General features: G+C 34.7%; 4 protein-coding genes, 1 long non-coding RNA gene and 1 pseudogene across 8 annotated transcripts; 2 read left to right on the plus strand and 4 right to left on the minus strand.

The window, feature by feature from the left end:
* Nucleotides 1-5206: 5206 nt before the first annotated feature.
* On the plus strand, nucleotides 5207-6777 carry AT2G19180 (uncharacterized protein). 2 transcript variants are annotated; one of them, NM_001335626.1, is made up of 4 exons: nucleotides 5207-5701; nucleotides 5996-6159; nucleotides 6252-6660; nucleotides 6767-6777. In NM_001335626.1, the coding sequence occupies exons 1-2, from the start codon at nucleotides 5296-5298 to the stop codon at nucleotides 6127-6129; spliced, it is 540 nt and encodes a 179-aa protein (NP_001325144.1). In that variant the 5' UTR covers nucleotides 5207-5295; the 3' UTR covers nucleotides 6130-6159; nucleotides 6252-6660; nucleotides 6767-6777. The 2 variants fall into 2 exon arrangements, with proteins under 2 accessions (NP_001325144.1, NP_565448.1); NM_127475.4 differs by lacking the exon at nucleotides 6767-6777 and having other exon boundaries at nucleotides 5236-5701; nucleotides 6252-6545.
* Nucleotides 6603-10498, minus strand: FRK1 (FLG22-induced receptor-like kinase 1). The gene is made up of 13 exons (NM_127476.2): nucleotides 10363-10498; nucleotides 9622-10168; nucleotides 9061-9542; nucleotides 8835-8976; nucleotides 8653-8724; nucleotides 8498-8569; nucleotides 8324-8404; nucleotides 8028-8188; nucleotides 7759-7967; nucleotides 7550-7676; nucleotides 7400-7462; nucleotides 7112-7301; nucleotides 6603-7020 (listed from the first exon to the last, which is right to left on the minus strand). Exons 1-13 carry the CDS (start codon nucleotides 10445-10447, stop codon nucleotides 6621-6623), a joined length of 2631 nt encoding a protein of 876 aa, NP_179509.1. The 5' UTR covers nucleotides 10448-10498; the 3' UTR covers nucleotides 6603-6620.
* A 1240-nt stretch (nucleotides 10499-11738) lies between these two features.
* Nucleotides 11739-12162, minus strand: AT2G07165. Its single transcript, NR_140193.1, has one exon. It is a non-coding gene; the product is annotated as an other RNA (long non-coding RNA).
* Nucleotides 12163-13753: 1591 nt separating this feature from the next.
* AT2G19200 lies at nucleotides 13754-15318 on the plus strand (annotated as a pseudogene). 2 transcript variants are annotated; one of them is made up of 4 exons: nucleotides 13754-14142; nucleotides 14246-14422; nucleotides 14492-14598; nucleotides 14738-15318. The 2 variants fall into 2 exon arrangements; another variant differs by having other exon boundaries at nucleotides 14246-14598.
* Nucleotides 15319-16192: 874 nt separating this feature from the next.
* On the minus strand, nucleotides 16193-19861 carry AT2G19210 (Leucine-rich repeat transmembrane protein kinase protein; the record flags this gene model as incomplete). Its single annotated transcript, NM_127478.1, has 13 exons — nucleotides 16193-16601; nucleotides 16678-16867; nucleotides 16942-17004; nucleotides 17099-17225; nucleotides 17301-17512; nucleotides 17600-17766; nucleotides 17882-17962; nucleotides 18054-18125; nucleotides 18210-18281; nucleotides 18358-18496; nucleotides 18578-19056; nucleotides 19135-19681; nucleotides 19774-19861. 13 exons carry the CDS (start codon nucleotides 19859-19861, stop codon nucleotides 16193-16195), a joined length of 2646 nt encoding a protein of 881 aa, NP_179511.1.
* A 1370-nt stretch (nucleotides 19862-21231) lies between these two features.
* Nucleotides 21232-22715, minus strand: AT2G19220 (Myb/SANT-like DNA-binding domain protein; the record flags this gene model as incomplete). The annotated part of the gene is made up of 3 exons (NM_127479.1): nucleotides 21232-21762; nucleotides 21837-22343; nucleotides 22434-22715. 3 exons carry the CDS (start codon nucleotides 22713-22715, stop codon nucleotides 21232-21234), a joined length of 1320 nt encoding a protein of 439 aa, NP_179512.1.
* Between the last annotated feature and the right edge of the window lie 762 nt (nucleotides 22716-23477).

Below are 23477 nucleotides of genomic sequence, written 5' to 3' on the forward strand. Positions count from 1 at the left end.
TAAACTTTTTATCTAAGCAAATAAAACCCTAAATATGAAAGATTATTGACAGAAAATTAAGAGAAAGTTGACAATGGAACATTAATGAGTAAGTATGATATATTGCTGACTTAAATTGGTTATAGTCTTAACACTGGTGAAAAGTTATATCTAAATTCATAATTAGAGGGCCAATGTTATTTAACTCAATTATGATGTTTGATCGCCAGAGAAAAGAGTTCCTTTTACAAATCAGAAAGGCGTCTTCATTACAAAAGCATTATGAAAAATTGATATACAATTATACTGCTAAAGGGACTCTACTCAATCATATGTTTGAAATAGTTTAATATTTGATGTTTAGGGTAAATATATGAAAATCGTTTTTTTCTTTTTTTCTTTTTCTGTATCACAAATATGTTGTTCTAGATTTTTTATTTTTTTTAAAATGTTTTAATTAGAATGTCGCAAACTTAATTTCCAATTTAATTACTCTTTATTCAAAACTCAAAAAGTCTGAAGTTTAATTCTTCACCATTTAGTTGGTAATATATCTAATGTAAATATATTTTATATCATAAATATATCTCAATATGTGTTATACATTTCAAAATGACACTTTTTGTAAGATCTAGAAACCTAAAACCATGAAATTTATGATTCAGTGATTTAGCCAAGATATCATCACCCTCAAACTTGTATATTTCAAAGTCCTAAAATATGGTAAGTAAAAGATTTTTTCTTACAAATTACCAATAACCTAAAACTTGAAAGCTACCAATGTATTACCAAAAATATGGAAAGTACAAAGTGATATTTAAAGAGATTGGTAAATACAAATGTAACCGAGAAATCATATGAAGTAGTTTCTTACTTCATTTTGAGGATCAATTCTAGAAGAAAACCTGCAGTTTCGGGACTCTAATTTGTGACCCTTTTTTTGTCACAAAACATTGACGAATATGTGAATATGTGACCCTCTTCTGTTTTGTGCATGGCTATTTGCAAAATCGATGAAATGTCCCAAACCTGCCAAATAATTCGATGAGACATGATACATGATTAGTGTATGGATCGATTTTATTGTACATCCATTCTTCTAACGGATTATTCCACATCTTCTTCTTTTTTTAACACTTTTCTATTCTTTTTTTTTTTTGTTTTCTTCCTATCTCTTTAATTTTTCTTTTAGCATTGTAGTTGGAGGCAAAATTAACTGAAGAAACGTACGTTGATATATATAGGAGAAATTTTGTGATGTTTTTGTGACCATTTTTTAAGGAGTCGCAAAAGTTCAGTACACCTAACTTTTCGCATTTTCAATGTTTCCACCAAATTTTGTATCAATAATTTGCGATTACAATACCACTTAACCATGATCGAAAAATGTTGTTGCAAATAAGTCCCTAATTTGCGACTCTTCTTTCTAACTAAAAAAGGCACTAGTCTCTATTTGCGACCAAAATTTTACCATTGCAAAAGAGTCCGATAGTAGTTGCTGATATGAGAATGTTTGCCGACTATGTTTTTCGTCGTTATTAAACGACGTTTCTCCATCCATTTATGCTGTAGTCGTTTATGAGTCTTAAAATAGTCGCATATTATTTTATTTTTCTACAAATAATTGGAGAGCACTCCCAATAAAGTGATTGTGCAAAGTTGTTGTTACTTTGATTGAGACAATAAATATTTAATATGATCAGATCACTGTTATATATGTATATATATATCCATAACGATTGTATTGAATGTGTTATAATGAATTCATAGTAAGAAAGATGAATGTATAAATTACAAATTGGAGGTATATGGCAGTTTAAAGTTTACATCTGAAAGCACATGTGAATATTGTTCCCCCAAAAATGTCGTTTAGTCCAAACACATCATGTGTCCAGTCATTTTTTTTTCTTTGTTGAAATACTAATAACTTATTCTTCCTCTAACACCAACAAAGCAAATTCGTATATTCATTTCTTATTATATAGTTTCTTTTTCTTTGTTTAATTATTAAACTTCGTTTGGTTTGCTAAAAATAAATATAGTTTACTTCATTATTGTCGACGTAGCCACACCATGCATGAGACCGTTGCGGTATGATAGCGATGCCACAATCTCTCTTTTATCGTTCTTGTATTGAAATGAGAAATATTGTATAATATATAAAATGATGGGTTCTTTATATAACTGGGGGACTTTTAAACTGAATACAAACTATTCTATTGGATCTGTAAAATAGTAGGGTATTCTTGTCGTTTGTGTGAATTATGATGTTTTGGAGTGAAGAGATCATTTTCCCACCAAATTAATGATGGTAGCTTAGCCAGGATAATTTCTTATCATGAACACATGCGTATAGTAAGATTTTTATGCTAATGGTTAAACTTATTGAACAGATCAAAATAATATAATTTTTCTTACAGAGATAGTAGAATTATATATGTTTTCATAAAAGTCATAAAATATATGATTTTTGGAGTAATATATCATTTATTTTATCAAAGAATTGAAAGGTAGCTAATTGTTAAACCTACAAAATTACAGCATTAGTAAACGTTACGAATTGTTATGTGGATCTAAGTAAGAGATATCACTAAAAAAAAAAAGTGAGAGATTAGTAGATTTTTTTATTTTAGCCAATACAAAATTCACATAATGATTACAAAATTTTATAGTTTTTCTTGATTGTGGGTTTAGAGTTTTCAGTATGATTGTAGAACATGATTCTTGAACAAATAGAACTCTGCATTGCTTATATAATAAGTCTATTTATGAAACAAATCCTAAGATAAGCTCAGAAGAGAGTATCCGAAACCTCTAAAAGAAAACCTTGTTCTAATCATTTAATTTTTTTACTGCAGTAACCAATTTCATAATGATTAAATAAAATTGCATTGTAAGATTCGAACTAGGGTCTTTCAACTAATTTTGACAAATTCTTCAACACAACCACATGCATGAATTGGTTTTGATTAAATGCATCCTTCGATCTTTGGATAAATGGTTTTTGGAATGTAATCTTCCCATTTACGTTTTTTTTGTCCCCCTTTAGAATATGGGAACTCTAGTTGATCTCAGTGAAGGGGACTTTGAATACCTTTCGGTTAGAAAAAGACAATTCTGCTATGGGCCAAATTGTCTCAATTTACTTTTCGTGACTCTTTAGTTTACATCGATTTCATATTATTAATTAAGTAGTGTAGTTAGGAAATAATCTCAAAATGTCAGCTTTTATTTTTCCCACAAATTTCATGTAATATAAGTGCAACTATGAACAATACATGTACTTTTAATTAAAAACCGTAAATAATCTCATGAAATTATGAGAAGTTACTATATCAAAAAAATTATGGTATTTATCTAATACATAAAACTATAATATGAGGCTTACATAAAAGAAAAATCTACGATATTTTTATGAATACATATGGAGAAATTGAATACAATATCGTAGAACATATTATAAACCACAACACATCTCATATATATATTATCAGAAGTTCTCCATATGTAGAGATAAAAATATGTACATAAAAGTCTCACAACTTGCATATTCGAAAAATACTAAGATGAAATCATGTGAAAAAGGCATTTTCCCTTGAGCTTGAAGAAATCGGAAAGAGGATGCATAATTCTCAAATGTGATTTCTAAGTAACGTGTTTTCACTTTTGAAAAGTTCCTCTATACCTCTTAGGAAAATACAAAATTTGCACGTTTTCTATAATAACTCAATCCAATGTATCAATAAGGGCCATACCATAAATCTGTAAGTGTAAATATCTATGCCTTTATGTTTTATATATAATAGTCCGATCCTCTCAACTTTAAAGACTTGTTGCTTTTATATAGGTGTCACTGGTGTTGAGACAATCAACCGCTAATTAGACCACTCGGGGATTTTCCTATATGATTTTTTTCTCTCTGTAATTTTACAAAAAATATTCAATTCAAACAAAGTAATAATACCATATTTGTTTCCTTTTTGCAAAAGATTTTTCATATTTTTGTAATTAGAATTTTCTGAGTTTACATGATACATAATTACACATAAAACGGATATAAACCCTACAATGATGAGTTTTCTAAGAAAACGAAAATAAAAATAAAAAGACAAATACCCAATTCCACAAAAGACTTTGGTTTGCAAAATTAGGTCTAAACGGCGACGACCCTACCGACGGCTGAGCGATTTTCCGACACTTAATATTTGTCTTATACACACAAAATTAGGTCAATAATCATATATGTTTCGATTATTGATTTATATCTTAGAGCTTTAGAACGGTTGCCTTCATGGCTTCATATAAGTGGGCATTTAAGCACATATCGTAAAGTTCGGAGCCAATGTCTATACGTCGTCTTCGGGTAAATAACTCTCCTTTATAAACATTTTATTTTTTTTCAACCGAAGAATTAAAATAAAATTTTAGTTTCAACTTTCCTTTCAAATGGAATTAGGATTCACCTCTAGATCAACCCCACTTAGTAATGGTAACGGTGGGGCATTTTAGCTTAACCATATCCATATCTCTGTCATAGCATATGATATGACTTGCAACTATAAACTCCAAATTCACGTGCATAATATAAACGACACTTTATGACATGTGGACTCACAATCTCCATATTCACGTGCATTTACGTACACACATGACATGAGCATAGTTCCATATACATTTGGAAAATAAGACAGCAAATATTATTGGGTCAGCGAATCCTGCAATTTGCATCTACCAAGAATACTATTCATCACTTATACTTTAGGGCCACCGGATTAGATCAATCGGTGCCCATTTCAAGCCCAATCCACTCGTCTTTTGTTAGATTTTTTTTCCTTTTTTATATATATATATATTTGGGTTTGCTCAAACATTAATAATTGATTGAAGTTAATTTTAAAATTTAGAAATTGGACTTGCTGTTTTATTTAGAAAATCCACAACTGAATGAGTTCTAACATGTACAAGATTCACCAAAACTTTGTCTTATCCTGTCAAATGGTTAGTCTTGCGGATATGATGCTAATTTCATGTTTTAAGTTATTTCAATTTTTCAAATATACTTTTTTCTTATCAATAAATTTACCATCAAAAAAGAAATAAATTTACCATCAAAAAAGAAAAAAAATTGACCAAAGAAAAAAAAAAATTGACCAAGAAAAAAAGGTTATTTGTTTTTCTATTAATTTTCTATAATTGGATCGGATCTCAGGGATTCGGATCCCAATTTGTACCCGTTTCAGTTTCACGAACTCTGTCATCGTTTATAAATGTAAAAAAAATCTCAAACTTTCTCTTTCTTGACTCTCTCTCCTAAAAATGTCTCGATTGCTCTCAAAAACCCTAATTCCCAACGGAAGATTCCTCCTCCGTCGTTTCAACGAGCCGGCGATTACGACACCACCAAACGTCGTCTGTTTCAGCCGCCGCTTTTCATCCATCCCACAAGTCATCGAGCTTGAAATCGATTCTAAAAACGAAGCGGAAGCAGCAATTCTCAAAAAGCTAAACGAATTCGTACGAAGGATCATCGTTCATAATTCGACTCCAGATTGGCTTCCTTTTGCACCTGGCTCTTCCTTTTGGGTACCTCCTCATCAGATTACGGCTACAAAGATCGCCAATTTGGTCGATAAGGTGACTAATCCGTTGACGGAGGAAGAGTCTCTTTCGCTTTCGTCTCCTTATGGTTGGCCTTGTTCCTCTTTCTTCATTCCTCCTCCAGGTAATTGCTCTGATGGGTCTTACTTGTTTTTTGGTTCTGCTTGTTAAAAAAGATTCCTTTTGAGATTTTCCTCAATGTTAAACCCAATTCATGAGACAAAGTTGAGATTTTGTTGGGTTACTTAGGGAAGAGAATATTTGAACATTATTATCTACATGAACATTTAGAGCAATACTAGAGCTGATTTGTTTTGATGTTTGTGTCTCGTTTTCGAAAGATATGGTTGAGTCGTTGTTAGGGTTATTTGCTGATATCTGTGGTGATATGTTTGTGTATGTCTATGAAAATGTTAAGATGGTTCCTCATCTACACAAGAGGAAGAAGCTAGCGTGGAGTTGAAAATCCCGGGGAATGAGATGTTGGAAGTGAAGCTAGCACATTATCCAGATCCTATTTACTCTTTTAAACCTGAAGATGGTGAAGAGTGATTCGATACCTTTTCCAGCACGAGAGAGCAGGTAATGACAATGTAAAGAAATTTTTTTACAAGTTGATTATAGATTTGAAGTAGCAATGAAATGTGTTCCTGACAAATACCTTGGATGTACAGGACAGGATTGGAAAAAACAGATGACGATCGAAACTCAAGCAGTTTGTACATACAGTTGAAAACCATGGGAGTTATATGATCTTTGGGTGACTTTATACACCTTGTTTACTATGTTTTATAATTGACTTAATATAATTAGCTTGGGGGCTTCTTCCACTTGCCAGAGTTTATGGTGATGCTCGGGTAACTTGACAATTTCATTTATAATGACAATTCTTCCCTTTGACACTTGACCTAAGTGCATATAAATAATGTCTTGGCATACATATTATTCAGCAACCATTTGCAAGTAAGATTAATGTATTTATTGAGACACAAAAGCAAATTGAATACAAATTTATTCTTCTTTTTCTACTCTGAAGAAATTCACTACCTTGCTCGAGGAACCATCTCGGTGTCTAGATTCACTGTAAGCATTTTCGTCGAGTCATCGTAGTTTTCCTGATCAGTCACTATGCCATAAACAATCTGTTTCAGCTCCATAACGACCTGACTCATCGTTGGCCTCTGCGCAGAAGTGTGCTCGGTACAAGCAAGAGCGATCTCTGACATTTTCCAAGCCGAGCCAACGTCATATCTCTCTCTTAGACGCTGATCCACGATTCCTCTAATGTCTCCGTTGGCTAATATTGACCTGACATGATCACTTATATGCACCTTCTCTGTTTTTGAGCTTGCAATAGCAGGTTGGCCTGTAATCACTTCAAGAAGAACAACCCCAAGACTATAAACATCACTCTTTTCGTTCATTTGGCGAGTCGAATAGTACCTGTAGTTTCAATAATATGTGTCACCCTAGATGAAACATTTGTATTCTTTAGTTTGGAGAAATAGTAATTAAGAAGGTTTTTATTACTTACTCGGGGTCAAGGTAACCGATGGATCCAGCGACAACTGTTGAAATCTGACCGCTTCCTTCAACAGAGAAGCTTCTAGATAACCCGAAGTCCGCCATCTTCGCTTGGAGCTTCTCGTTTAGTAAGATGTTTGTTGGCTTCACATCTCTGTGAACTATAGGAGGCTTACAACCATTGTGAAGATACTCTAGTCCTGAATTTGTTTTATAGACAAGAAAACACACACTTCATTGATTGATTTTCGCATGTTAGATTTAGTTAAATGTAATTTCAAGATGGGACTTCCCGAACCTTGCGCTGCATCTAATGATATCTTCAACCTCTCTTCCCAGCTCAAGATAAATGACCTTTTACCTTCACAAAATGAAACAAAACCAAAGTTCCTTTCTCAGTACATTATGAACATAAGATTAGTGAACAAAAGAAGAATCATTAATTAACCTGCCAAATAGTCTCCTAAGTTCTCATTAGCCATATACTCATAGATAAGCACCATGTGGTTTATTTCGTTGCAATATCCAACAAGAGAAGTCAGGTTCGTGTGATGAACTCTCATGAGAAGGTCAACCTGCGATTCTCAACTAGATTAGTTAGGTGAAAAAGTTTGAGATAAATTAAGATTAAGTCCTTGAAAGGTACGCAAAAAAAACCTCTGCTCGAAACTCTTTGTAGCCTTGAGCTGATTCTTCAGAGAGTACCTTGACAGCAACTTGTTCTCCATTTATGACACCATGGTATACTTTACCAAAACCTCCTTTGCCAATAACTCTCTCAAAGTTATTTGTGATATTCACAACTTCTGAGTACTTAAAGTATCGCTTTGCAGTTTTCAACGGCCCATTCCTCTCACCAAGTGTACCTATAAGAACCTCGTTTAGTTACTTTCTTTATTGGCAGAAATTTGTTTTTAGTATCATACCTCTTTGTTGTTTTTTCTTGAAACGCCGGAACAAAGCTAAAGCCGTCAAAAGAACGACGATGATTCCTACGACTACTAATGGAATGATGTATCCATTCTTGTTCTTCTTCTTTGTGTTTGAACAGGAATCAGAGAGACAAAGGTCCGGATTTCTACCAAATCTATAAAGTTACAATGTAGACATGTTAGGAATGAATCTTGTCAAAGCGCATTGCGGAATTATCGGTTCTAAATCACATTCAAAGAGGAAGAACTAAACTAAAATTAATAAAAGGTAGCTTTTACGAGTCGCAAACCTTAAGGAAAGAGATCCATTCTTTGATCTTTCATGCAATCTTTGTGGAACTATGCCCGTTAACTTGTTTCCTTCAACGTTTCTGCATATACGAATCCACATCAACTCGTAAATTCAAAGATATCTTTTGCTTCACTGATCAAGTGAAATATTTGCTCTAGTTGATATGACTCACAATTCGGTCAAGTTTGGTAAGTTAGCGAGGAAAGCAGGTATTTCTCCTGTTAAAGTATTACCGGATAAATCTCTGTAATGAAAAATGATTGTGTTAGTAAGGAACTCTGTGTATCACAGAGTGTCAGTGATTATTACATGAAAAAAAATACCGACAATTTTCTTATAGATGTAAGGTTGGAGAAGGCTGGATCTATCTGGCCTCTTAATTCACTAAAAGATATATTTCTGCCAAATAGAGATGTTTAGGACAAAACAAAAACAGAGCAAAACAGAGCACAACAGAACAAAGCAGAGTAAAACAGAACAGATATCTATAAATTTAAACACTAACTTACAGTGAAACGACTCTAGGATTAGTAGTGTTATCACTTTGGATACAGTCAATACCTTCCCAAGAATAATCTACGGGAACACAAGGATCTCCTTGCCAGTTCTTCTTCACTCTATACGTGGCTTTAATCTTCCTCATGGCATCAACTATAAGAGCATATAAACGAAATCAGACATAACCGAAAAAAACTTCGGAGGAAGTTTGTACCATATAAAAAAAGCCTTAATTACCATCCTGTGGATGAGTTGGGATCTGAAGGAACTCATTGACTTGATAGACCTCAAGGGCGTTAATGATCGGTGGAAGTACAAATTCACCAGGTGGTTGAAGAAGAGAGAAGTTAATGGTAATTCCGCTCACGGGATCCGGTGTAACGAATGTGTCGGTAAGCAAGTACCGAAGCTTAAACGAAGGAGAGATTACATCCTCATTTAGCCAGATGCTGAATTCTCTCGTCTGGTTGCTTTTCAGTACTTCAATTTCAGCAAAGTGCATGTATACATAAAACTTTGCGTTAGGGTCGGGCGGTCTGAAACTAAGCGTTAGGTAGAGGCTCTCGTTTCGCGCTGTTTCTGCAGTGCTCATGACAGTAGAAGCCGGTTGGTAGCCATTGTTAAGAAATTGATCGACAGTGAGAGATGTATTTAATATCTTGTATTCTGAACTCACTATACGCGGTGTCCATATACGGTCATATATGTCATCTTTGTACCTACACAAATGTGTATGAGAAACTGCAAAAACAAAAAAGTTTCCTTGTAAAATAATCAAAGTTTCTTGTTAAGGCTCACCTCGATGGAAGTTTTCCCGTTTTGCTGTAATCTAATCTCCGAAGGAGGGTAAGTGCATCGTAAGGAGTCTCATAAGTAGTGTTCAACAAGAGCCGTATCTCCAAGACAGACAAAAATGGAGTTCCTGCGTTCTTATCAACAACACACACTTGAACATTGTCTAAAAGTGGAATGGTGATTATCTCTTTGTTGAGTATAGTTGTTGCATCGTCGAGTTTAACAGAGTCCCAAAAGTTTACTCCTAGATAGAGATCGAACTCGGGTACTCTTCCAAGATCATCATAGTTCCCGTACATGAAACGAGTTCTGATTAGATACTTAAAACCTTTGCCTCTCGGCGTCGGAACATCGTAACAGCTTCTCTTGCTTTGAGGGAAACTTCTCACGTTCAACAAGTGTCTATCAAAACCACTTGATTGAAACTGAGCTGCAATTCTCTTTGTTGTTCCTGAATCAACAAACGCCGAATCCGAAACATACTTTATACCTGTAGTCTCATCGTTGTAGCTAGAATCATCCGGTATCCCGCAATCTATACTTATGAAACCTGTAACACTCAGAGAATGAGAGAAAAGAAGATACGATTGATGTATGGAAGCTTGGTTTGCTTCAAGATAAATACTAAGGGAGAGTAGTTTTCTGGGAAAATTGTATGCAAATTCTTAACTAAACGATGCACTTGATGTAAAAACGTATTTTAGCATCTGAATATTAAACAAAGCCAAGACTGTTTTAAATTACCAGATTGATCTTGAGCATGAACAAGAAAGAACAGAAGAGCAAAGCTTGTGAATAAAATCGATGAAAGAGATTTTAACATCGCCATTTACTTAATTGAGCTGCTTTCTCTGGGCTAGAGCAATGAGCAACTGTTTTATAATTAAAAAAAAAAAAACATTTGGTCAATAAGATGTTGATAGTCAACCAACCATCTTCTAAGGTTATTAGTGTTACGCAACTTTAAGAATGTTCGGACCAGGACGTAATATATGTCAACGCTTACTCTCATTAACATTATTTCTACTTATTGCATATTTGCATGGTTTTTCCTTGGCAAATGATTACCTTTAATTCTCTGCAAAATTTAATTAAAAGTATATTTGAGTCTAATAAAGCGAATGAAACTATATGCATAAAAAAACGAGACTTAAAATCTATTTTTAACTATTATTTACAACGTTGCCAAAAAAAAAAACTAGTATTTTTCAAATGTTTGACAAGAAAAGGTTCATTTTAATAAATGGTCAAAACACATCTAATTTCCTTTTGAGTTTATTACTATATATGCTATAACACCACATCACAAATGTAAAGAGACCAACACTGATATAAAAAATCTCACAACTCCCAATAGTTTGTATATTTTTTTAGGAATCAGTTGAATATCAATGTGTTACGGTGAATTTTTTTATTTAATATAGTCAAGGTACTTGACAATAATTTGCAAAACCACATTGGTAGGTGACCGGACACGTTTAGATCTTTTTATTAGTCATCACTTTCAAGTTTCAACGATGTGTTTTTCTTTTAAAACCCGATGATCCGCTTTCAACGATACAATATGTTCTTTTAATAATATATATATTGGTCAACTAGTAATTAAGTCAATAATTTTTTTATTTTTTTTTGTCGACTTCTAAGTCAATGAATATATATTCTTAGTTTCATTGCCATCCACAAAATAATCAAAGAGATATATATTCTTCAGATATTTATTTAACAAAAGAGACTATTCTGATATTAATGTATGATCATACAATTTTGGACTCCTTTTCTTTTTTTGTTTCTGAATTCGGTTTATGAAGATTACTTTAGAATACTAGCTTCGTAAGACAGGTCTAGAAGGTAAATCTTTCCAACCTGCAATCACTAACCAAATAGTTGTCATTTCGTTTAGATCAAAGATCGACTTTTAGTTGGATATCAAATTTGGTCACTATGTAATATTGGAATTCACATGGCGAATACAGTCATACAGATTGAGGTATGATCCTAAGGTCGAATGACCGAAAGAAAATGCAATAACTAGGAATACTGCCCTAATAAGCGTCCCTAATACTTTTCAACATATCAAATCTTCTTCTTTTTTTTGTTGTTGATAAAAAGGCGTTTAATTTAAATTAGAATAACTAATACCTTGCTATGACTTTTTATGGTCAAACAGTTTTAAGGAAGTAATTTGGAGGAGGACTTGACGATAAAAAGATATTCTTAAACCTTTTTTCTTTCCAAATTACTTTCTCAAAATTGTTTGACCATAAAAAGTTTTGGAGATAACCAACCAAAATTATACATAGCTGCGAGGAAGAGGAAGTGAGGAAAAAAAATAAAAATAGCTTACAGGAGATAACTAATTAGTGTTTCCACGACTACCGCGGCTTCTACAACCACAACGTCCACAATAACTCACATTAATCCATATATTATGAACCCTTGGAAACGGTTTTGTACCGGTCTATCTCGCAAAGTCTTATGAGTAGATGAGTCATATCAGATTCTGCTCAGAGATTGGAACTGAGTATCCTTGCTCCAACATTTCGAATCTTTCAAACAGTTTCCAAATTTTTTGGACGGATTGGATTTTTTTGTTGATTTGGTAAACGTTGATGTGATCTTCTGGTCCGATAATTCTAACAAAGGTGCATGAACCTCATCTGAAAAGATGCTTAGTTGACAAATAATATAAATCAAAAGTCTCATATTGACCATATGATTTATATAAGTCGGTATGCATGCATGTATAATTTAAAATATATAAGTTAATGCAAAAAGTTAAAGCTCTCCCTTTGTGAAAAAAAAATCCAAGAAAAAGATGCTTAATTGAAAAGTAGTCTGAAAAAAATATTATAATTATACAAAACTAAATTCTTGAATAGACGATACGGTTTATGTAAACCGACATGATTATATACATGGTTGATGAAAAAAGTGTTTTCTTACGTGAGATTAGTGCCTTTTGCTCTTACCAAACTTCTCATTACCCGGGTCTGCAAGCCAAACATACAAAAAAAAAAAAAAAATCTCATTACGTTATCATTAGAGCAGAAAAATCCATTAAAAACAGTCTAATAATTAAGATTTACTTAGTAGTAATCTGATCAGAACTTGTATGGTCTCAGAAATCACCACCCGATTTCGATCTCTATCTAAGGGAGTCAGGGTTAATCTATATAATCCAAGTATTCTTGAAATTCATCAACGTATTAGTTATGTCTCCACAGAGATTATACACACTCCTTTTGGACCAGTTTCATTTGTGTCTTGTTGGTAAAAAAAAACACAGAGAAATTTCTACTCTTCTTTTTTTTTTTTCTTTTTTTTTTTTTTCTCTTGAAGAGAAAAACTTCTACTCTCATAAGGTATAGAAGAACAAGAACCGAATCTATACGATATATTTTGGTCCCATGATCCTGTATAACGCTTCCTCTTCGATATCGCACCTCCTCTAGCGTTCGCAGTGCATCTGGAAATTACAAGAAAAAGAAGAAGAAAAAGAATTTAGGGTTTAGTTTAAGAAAATAAAACCTAAACCCTAGAGATCATAAACCCTGAAATTTTAATTGAAAGGAGAAGAAGAAAAATAGGAAACTCACCTCGCTTGAACAATGAAGTTCACTGTCAGGGATTCGGGGAACAATGACGGCGGAGTTTTGCGACAATGTATGTTCGACAGCGATTTCTCATTGTCTCCAATTCTCTAATTTAAAAGTTAGGTCCAAAAAAAAAAAAAAGTTAGGTCAAATTGGTATCTTTAAGTTTTTTTTAACACTTTTCGATTTGTAAATGTAATTTCAAATTTTTTTAAAAAACGATATTAAGACTTGAAATTACATATATGACCAATTTATGTAATTTCTTATTTCTAAATATCCAAGAAGTGAGGTATATAAATTGCGTGAAGTGGAGAAACCCTAAATCGCGCCCATGATCCACTCGCTTCCGAAGAGAAGATGAAAAGGGATAAGGTTGAGCGTAAGATTCCCGGGTCCGAGGATATGAAAATACTGAAGAACTGTTTTGTATATATCGTACCTAATTGTTTTTTTTTTTTAAATCGCTTCCGAATATTTAAGCTAATAACTTCCGTGGTTGTCCGTACATTTTCGCCAAAAGTCATCCGCACAATCAGCCCCTAAGTTCGGAAGAGAAGATGGAGAAGGAAAGTAAGAAGAAAATTAAGAAACTCGCTTCCCGAGAGAAGGTGGAGGTGGTTAAGCGTTTGTTTAGACTTGAAGATATTAAAATAAATCGCGTGGTTTGGAAAAGCAGTGTAATAAATATTCTTTCTATCTACTGTACCTAACTGTCGTTTGTCAAATCGCTTCCTAATATTTGAGCTAATAACTAACGTGTCTTACTTAGGACATGGTAATTCGCCGAGGTCTTACGTTCGTTTTCGCCAGAGATCTTTTTTTTTTTTTTTTTTTTTTTCGTTTTCGCCAGAGATCATCTGCACAATCCTCGTCGTGTCAGAGTCCTCCTCTATGCTAAGTCGGGCTTCATCGTTACAATTTTGTCAAGGTAAATATTAATTTTCTTATTTTCTTTCTTATTAATTAGCCATCTATTTACTTTAATCGATTTCTTTCTTTTTTTTTTTTATCAATAAATTACTCAATTTTAGGGGAAAGACTTGAAGGTCAGTAGCATATCTACATACTTCACGTCCCCCGGTACCGCATAACTTTCGATGCCAAGGATCCTCGAGAGACCAGTGGTTCCCTTCAAACTTTTCATACTCATGTTAATGAAAGAAGTTATGGCAGCTTCCTTTTGACGTGCACTATTGCTTGTCCTTTAGGTAAAGTTTTGCATAATTATAGTGTACAAAACCAACAACTTATCAATATTCGATTTACTCTTTGTATAGGTGAACCTTTTAGAGGTGGTGAAACCAAAAGAACCATGTTGGTTTCTCTCATACCTGAGTTGCCGCTAGAGAATCCTTTCCAAGATGCTACAGACCGATTTTACGTGGTAAAATCCTTGATTTTAAGACCGTTTGGATCTTTGCTTATTACCGATCAACAACATATTTATGTTTTTTTTCTTTTGGCGCTGAAAAAATCAGTGGTTAAAAAAAATGACTGGTTTCGTTTGTACTTGGAACTTGCAGTTGCCACGACTAATAGGCACCGTATCAAATATGGTGTGGCCAATTAAGATTTTGAGAGTGGCTATGGAAACTACACAAGACCTTGGCGCCTGTGATGCAACTTTCTACGTTAGGTACACAGACTCATGCCAGGCTCGGACTGGTGAGGATGCCGATCGCGTTGCTATAGTCAGAAGAATCTGGGATGAGCAGTTTGATGTCTTCAAAATCGTGGGTCGTACTGAGAGCTATAGATCATTAGGGAATGGTGAATCCACCACGTCCCGGGAGACAGTTGTGCATTGCTCGAAGGACATAGATTCGATGGAACAATCTGACATGCATGATGGTTTCGACGGATATGTTGGGTTGTACTCAGAGCTGACAAACCTTGGAAGCTGGCTCGTTGTCATCCATTTGAATATGTTGATTAGAATAGTAAACCCCATCGCTTGTTGACCAAGTTATTTGGTGGCTTAGGATTGTTGCGTGGATTGCTTTGGTGAAACTTTGTGTAGTTTTAAGTGTGTTGTTCTGCTTGAATACTTTAACATTGGTCGACTAAGTTATTTTGTGTGTTGGGATTGTTAAGTGGATTCCTTATGTGCAATTTTTTGAGCTTTCTAAATGTGTTCTGCTTAAATACTAAATAAACGTAGGGAAGGATTTGGAGACATTATTCTTGCTTTCAGAATGCAATCAAAGACACAAAGATTGATTTTTAATTTATAAGGAGAGGATCACGTATACTAGAAGCTCTGAAGTGTGAAATGTTACCCCTTTCTCTGAAAAGATCCAAGACGAAGTTGCCTCCCTGTCGATGATCTCAATGAGTCACCAACATCAGTGGATTCAAGAACATATAATAACTATAAATATAACTTCAAGAAGAAATTACAAGGATAGAAAACAAATGCACCTTCTTGGTGTGTTATAGAAAATATAATGTTTAGTGTTCATTCCGGTAATGTCAGTTGGTATGACTCAGATCTTAGAAAATGGTACAGAGTTTCGGGATTGAAATATCTGCTTATGTCACATCTTGTTAGCTATCATACCAAATGTGAGGGAGATTGAGTTTTTACATGTTGTGGTTACTACTGTCCCAATTTCATATCACTTGTTGAGCTGTTATGACCCTTTGAACAAACAAAGGATAAATAATCTCACCTTATCTTGGCTTTGGGGGCAGAACAATTCTCAAGAAAATTGAAGCTCGTTATTTCTTAAGAATGGGGTTCAAGTTTGGCTTATGTGATGTGATGCCACTTTAAATGTTATTTAGCTTGAGTTGTCTATGTTATCAGGCTGAGACTTTTTTTTTTTTAATGGAAGATAGCATAATATACACTTCGATTATTTTACAAAGCAAACACAACTCAACTTTGTTCTTCTTCTTCATCACACTCCACACTACACGCAACTTCCAAGTTTAGGGAAAATGAAATAATCGGATGAATTCAAAGATCATTTAATTTACCTTGCTTGAGGAAACATTCCCGAATCAAAATTCGTCATAGCTGGATCCGTGACACTACTGGCGCCAGAACCACCACCGGCTCTTGCTCTGCTTACACTCTCCTTTAGCTCAGCCACTACATGACTCATCGTCGGTCTATTCTTAGAACTAGAAGATGCACAAGCCATTGCTACTTCAGTGATCTTCCATGCCGAACCAGCATCAAACCTCTCTCCTAGCTTTGGATCCACAATGCCTCTGATATCTCCTGTCGACAGCATTAAGTCGACCCGGTCAGTTATGTGTATGTTCTCTGCTGTTGTTCTTGAACGTGCAATCACCGGTTGGCCTGAGACAACCTCTAAAAGAACCACCCCGAAGCTGTAAATATCACTCTTCTCGCTTAATTTTTGCGTCAAATGGTACCTTCATTTTTTAAAACAATGCCTTAGAAACTGTAACAGCTTATACCAAATGACAATGGAAGAAGCTTTTTACTTACTCGGGATCGAGATAACCGATGGTTCCAGCAACAGCGGTTGTATCCTGGTTATTACCGTCTAGTGCGACACTTCTAGATAATCCAAAGTCAGCAATCTTGGCCTGGAGCTTCTCGTTGATTAGAATATTAGCCGGCTTCACATCTCTTTGTACAATGGGAGGCTTGCAGCCATTGTGAAGATACTCAAGCCCTGAGATTCAAACAAACAACAGAGTTTTATTTCATTGATTTTTTCACCTACCTCTTTGTGTATTCGTTACCAACCTTGTGCCGCGTCTAGTGATATTTGTAACCTCTCTTCCCAGCTCAAGACATAAGATTTTTCCCCTTGATTTTGAAAGAAACCAGAAGGTAAGTTTAGTTTCCTCTTGCAACAGCAGCAAAAGACCAATGATGAAAACTAACTACCAGAGAGACTGACCTGACAAGTAATCTCCTAAGGTTCCATTAGCCATAAACTCATAGATAAGCGCCATCTTCTTGCCTTCGTGGCAGTATCCGATAAGAGCGGTTAGGTTCTTGTGATGGACTCTCAGGAGAAGTTCAACCTGATGATAACAAGTGAATGCATAATTGATTACTCCATAATTCAGTTATTAAAGACTGATGTATAAGAGACTTACCTCTGCTCTGAACTCTTTGTAACCTTGAGCTGATGATTCAGACAGAATCTTGACAGCGACTTGGTCATCATTTAAGACACCATGATATACTTTTCCAAAACCTCCTTGTCCAAGAACTCTCTCAAAGTTGTTTGTAACTTTCACAACTTCCGAGTATTTGTAGTATCGCTTAGTTGTATCCAATGGCCCAGCCCTGACACCACCAGAGCCGCCTGTAAAGATTTCAAGAGAATTTGTCTTACAAGTAATCCTAGAAATCAAAGAACAAGCAATGTAGGATCGTTTCTTGATGTTTTTACCTCTTCTGTGTCGCTTCTTGTACAACAAAAACAAAGCTATAGCTAGTACAAGACCTAGCACTCCCACGACAGATGCTACTAATGGAATGATGTATACATTCTTTTTTGTCTTCTCATCCGAAATTTGACATGAAGCAGACACGCAGAGGTCCGGATTCCCATCAATTCTTAAGATCAATTTGCAGAGACATTAAGAAACCATGAACCAGATAGGCCAAAACTTATTAACATGAAGCAAACATCTGAATTGTGTTTAAAAGCCAATACTAATCATGAACCAACCTTAGCAAAATCAGTTTTTTGTTTGATCTCTCCAATAGTTTAACCGGAATAGCACCCGATAACTTGTTTCCTTCCAAGTTTCTGCAGACATATATTTGATATCAATATAAATTCTAAGTTATAGAGAAGTCAATGTCTATGTAATCTACATTTTCAATTTAGTAAGACTTACAACTCTGTCAAATTATGTAGATTACCGAGGAAATCAGGTATTTTTCCTGTTAAACTGTTGTTTGATAAGTCTCTGTAATGGAATTTTGGTTGCATCAGTTAAGAATTCCACAAATTTGTATACAAAAGAATTCCATATCAAATCGAAAATACGAACAATATATGTAACAATGTAAGGTTTGAGAACGCTGCATCAATCTCTCCAGTCAAGCCACTCGAGGATAAATTTCTGAAGATCAACAAACTCTTGTGAGAAAAAGACATACAGATCAAAGACATATACAAGCATTTGAAGAGGAGCTTACACAGAAATAATTCTGGGAGACTCATTATCGACATAGCTGCAGTTAATATCCTTCCAAGGGTATTTTACTGGAGCACAAGGGTCCCCAAGCCAGCTCTTCTTCACTCCATACTTGGACTTGATTCTCATAATTGCATCAACTAGAATTTATACCATAAATGGATAAGTATTTGAATAAATTACGAAAAGGGTTAAGTATTGTATTAGAAATGAAAGTGTACCATCTTGTTGATCAGTAGGTGACTGTAGAAACTCGTTGACACGATATGTTTCAATGGCGTTAATGATGGGTGGAAGGGTAGATCTAGGAGTTTGTTGAAGACGAAACTCGAGTTTTGGTCCGCTCACGGGGTTCTGAACAAAAAGCGTGTCTGTATACAAGTATCGCGGGCTAAAGGAGCTCATGTTGATTTCCTTTTCGTTTAATAACACCTTAAATTCTCTTGTCTCATTACTTGGCAGCTCCACAACTTCTGCAAAGTGCATATACACAAAATACTTCCAAGTAGGATCCTTTGGTTCCCAAGAAAAGATTATGTCTTGGCTTAAATCCTCAGGTGAAGTTGCAGTGTTCATAACAAAGCGAGCGGGTTGGAATCCCTCGTTGTTATTCGAATCTATTGTGAGCGATGCATTGAAGATGGTATACTTTGGAAACCTTAGAGGTATCCATATCCGGTCAAAAACATCATCTTTGTACCTACATTATTACCAACTTTATAAGAAGAAATACTAAAAAAGAACTCATCATCAAATAAAAAGTAGTTTTCACTTTCACCTGACGGGAAGAGCACCGAGTCCCCCAAGATCCCATCTTTTAAACAGAATAAGTGAATCATAAGGAGTCTCGTATGTATTACTCTTCAGGAGCCTGATTTCTAACGCAGACAGGAACGGAGTTCCTCTGTTTTTATCAACAAGACACACATGAACATGGTCTGAGCGAAGAGTGTGGATGATCTCTTTGGTAACTATCGTAGTTGCGTTATCTATTGTAACAGAATCCCAAATATTGAACCCAAGATAAAGATCGAAGTCCGGTGCTTTCCCTAGATTATCGTAGTTACCATACATGAAACGGGTTCTTATCAAATACTTGAAGCCTTTTCCCTGCGGAGGCTTCACATCGTAACAGTTTCTGTTGCCTTCAGGGAAGCTCCTAACGTTTTGAAACTGCTTCTCAAGAGAACTTGTTTGAAACTCAGGATCTATGCTATGAATTGTCCCAGACTCAACAAACGCAGCATCTGAAACATACTTTATGTCTGTTGTTTCATCATTATAGCTTGAATCCTCAGGTATACCACAATCTATACTGACAAAACCTGCAAATAAAAACACACACACACACATACCGAGAGATTAAAGCTTAAAAAACACAGCCATATTATGAAAATTTGCAAGACTTTGTGTTTACCTGATTGGTCTTGAGCACGAACAAGAAGAACAAAAACAGCGAAGAAGCATGCAAATATAATCAGCGAGAGAAAGTTGTAATGCACCATTACTGAAAAAAAAGCTCTTGATCTCATAAAAATTTCAATACCAGCCTCTTCTACAATGTTTAAGCAAAACTTATTTCTTTCTCCAATACTTTTGACTCTAAAGATTATATAATATAGCCATGTTGGCTGATGGTGAAGCACTATCTCTTGTAATCAAATACTTAAAAAACAAATCTCAAGTCAAAAGGGCAAGTTGATATATGCTAAGAGTGTCCTTGTGTTCGTACACAAGGACGACTTCGGGTGGTCTTTTGTTAGTTGACAAATCTTCAAGTGGGCTAATTGTTTAAAGCCAAAGAACTAGTTCTCATGATTAGCTGACAATGAAAGTTTCAAACTTGAGTTTGTGGATAACATAAAGAAACTTCAAGTGACAATAAACAAAGTACAAAAATCAATCTCCCAAACATGGCAACATGAATCAGGTGGAACAATAGCAGTAGCTGAAAAATTCTTGAGACTATTTGAAATTGTAGCACTCTAATAAACAAAGAGACACATGAATTGGAATTCAAACATCACATAAAGACTTGCAAGACAAGCATCAAAATGGACAAGGATCATTTACCTTAAAAAGTTGGATCTTTTTGAAAATTTAGACTTTTAGTCCAGCATTTGATGGAGCTGCTGATACAACATCATAGAATCAACATTTTCGTACAAACCCATTTATCGAAATAGCAAGTCAAAGGAACTGAGACCAAATTCGAAACAATAATCTAATCAGAAATTTTATAATCAACGGAATTCGATGTTGCAAAGTGATTTACACGGCACGGACGACCAGCTAAAGGGATTGGATAAAAGTCTACATTAATAAATTTAGGTCCATGAATAAGACGTTTAAAAAGATGAAGGGTATATTGAGAAATAACCCAAAATTACTAAAGCAGTAATGCGGCACAAGCATGGTGACGTGGCGTTACTTTTTTAGGCAAAAAAAGTTCAAAAAGAAGATAAAATGAAGGTTGTTGTATTTCATCACTACCTAAATCATAATTCATTTAGAAGTTGAAGGTTACTTGTTGCTCAAGAAAACTCAGAATCTGTAATACTTACATTGAACTTGAAGCGAGAAATGTTCGCCTCAGTCAGATATAGCAGAGAGATATAGATGCACAAAACGAATAATTTTATAACAAGAACTAGACATTCTCTCTCAAATCATAATAACCTAATATCTCACATTGTTGAGTTCTAGGTTACTCTCCAGTATATTAAGTATTACACATACACATAATAGAGAGTTTGGCATAATAGTTAAGATCAAGAAAGAAAGAAAAGAGTTTTGCACAATACTCATAAACATGAACGAAAAATAACAAAACATAAAATAAAAATAAACTTTTTTTTTTTTTGAAAAGATGAATTTAAGGGTTTGATAGAAGCTTTAGCAGCCAAGCCATCCTCAAACTTGATTTCTGCAACATCAAGAAGAGATATCTGTAGTCTTTGGTCTTAAACAAATCCAAGGCAAACATGTATAGATCACCGCCTTTCTCAACCTCTTCTATGGCATCCAAACACTCCACGCATTCCTCAAAGGTAAACTTCTCCTTCTTCTTGACCGATGCATTCACTGGAATCTTCTCCATCATCTCGGGAGTTACAGTTTCAGCAACATCCTCTGAGTCTGACCTAATCAGTGAAGTAGGCTCCACATTGCCATCCTCCGCTCTATCGTCACTTCCTTTGACTGGCTCGTTTGTGTTGACTACTACTGATGATGGAGTTGGTTGATGATCATGTAGCTGTGGTGATTCTGAATGATGATCGATCACTCTCTTGCGATAACGGCGGGTTTTGGTTTTTCCAGGTTCGATACGTCCTTTGAAGATGGTTGCCAGTTTATCAGCATGAGGAATATGTCTCCTTTTGAAGACTCGAGCTCTTTTATTTATCTATAAATCGACAAAAAAATAATAATATAATTACAAATTGATATCTAAGAAATCTAAATAAAGTTTTTCTTTACCATCAAGTATTTATCCCAGTCCTCTTCGGTTGCACCAAACTTGCGAGTATTGGCATCCCACTTCATGATGGGAGAGGCAATAGTTTCACACCAGTGCTTCCAAGATGTCCTGGTACGTGTGAAGTGGTTTTCGAGCTGCTTATGTGTGTATCCTAGTCCTGTGATCCGATTGATTTTCTCAAGAATCATTTTCCAACTTTCCTTTGTAAAAAGATGGTTACGTTTGATTGGTCTGATTCCTTTTAAAGACTCTTGGAAACACGTGTCCACAACAATCGCATGTGAGGATGGTGACCACTTATAATGACGACGAGTCGCGATATCAGACGCGCTTAGCCTAGGTACATATCCAGTAACATTTTCTTCATCACGATGCTCACATATTTGCTTCATTTTGCTACCTGAAGAAGTACCTTCACCATCTAAGTTCATACCTGCAAAGATAATCTCTAGTTTCTCGAGGAACAAGGGGGGATTACACCGATACTGCCCAGCCTCAGGATTCACCTATGACAATTCCAATCAAGCTCTTTTTATTACATATTAGCCTTCATAAACAATCAAAATCAACACACAAAAAACGTTGTTAATTTGTACCTCTAAATAGTTGGCCCATTCTTGATCAGTGGCACCAAACGTGTTTGTCAAGGAATCCCATTTGATATCTTTGCATTGAACAAGTCTACACCAAATCTTCCACTGCTTGATCATTGTATCCCAATGATTTATAAGCTGGTCTATGGTGAACCGCACACCCATTTCTTGAAAAGCTTCCAATATATGTTGCATTTCAGGTTGATTCCCCAACATCTTTTGCTCGACGCATAAGTCCACAAATACTTCGTCGTGTTCAGGTTCCCATGCGGCTTTGGACGTCATAATTCTTTACTATATGCATAGTTAGATAAATAAAGACAACAACAACAAAAAAAGTAAATTAACAATATCATTATTAAAGGCTTTGACCGGTAATTCCGTTAAAATTGTGGGAAATATACAAAACAAAATAAAGCAAATCATGATATAATTGGTTAGAACCCGGAAGATAGCGAAAGATTTTGTCATTCCAAATAGTTTTATACAGAAACCAAGTCTATATACAATATACATTCAAATATGTATGGGAATTTTTTACATCATGGCTGAATCTAGAACTAACCTTAAGACTTATCAATTCCAAAATTTTACATCATGGCTAAATTTTTTGGCATTTGCACTGCTTGAGATGGAGAATTCTTGTGTTTTTTTCTGAGATTATAGGTGTCTAAGGGCCCTATTTATACCGGTATGAGTGGATTCTCTTTTAGGAAACTTTTTAATTGGCATTGACTGATTTTAATTTGTTGCAAAATAAAAATTGACTAATCTTCATTTATACTAAATGATATTGTGATTGAAGGGTTAATTGAAAAGATAGTCAAATTATAGAGTTCAATTAAGTTAATTACCATAAAATTACCCCCGAGATTACTATTTTTTTTTTGGTTTTAATAAGATAATAAGTTTGCGTGCGAAATTTGAAAAAAAAATAACAACACATTGTTTGTTTATAATACACATTATTTAATTAATTTAACTGCCATTTTTTATTACACGAAATTTGAAAAATACATGTTATTTGTTTATATGTTATGTTGTTTA

Source organism: Arabidopsis thaliana, chromosome 2, assembly GCF_000001735.4.
Source record: "Arabidopsis thaliana chromosome 2, partial sequence".
NCBI classification, from domain to species: domain Eukaryota; kingdom Viridiplantae; phylum Streptophyta; class Magnoliopsida; order Brassicales; family Brassicaceae; genus Arabidopsis; species Arabidopsis thaliana.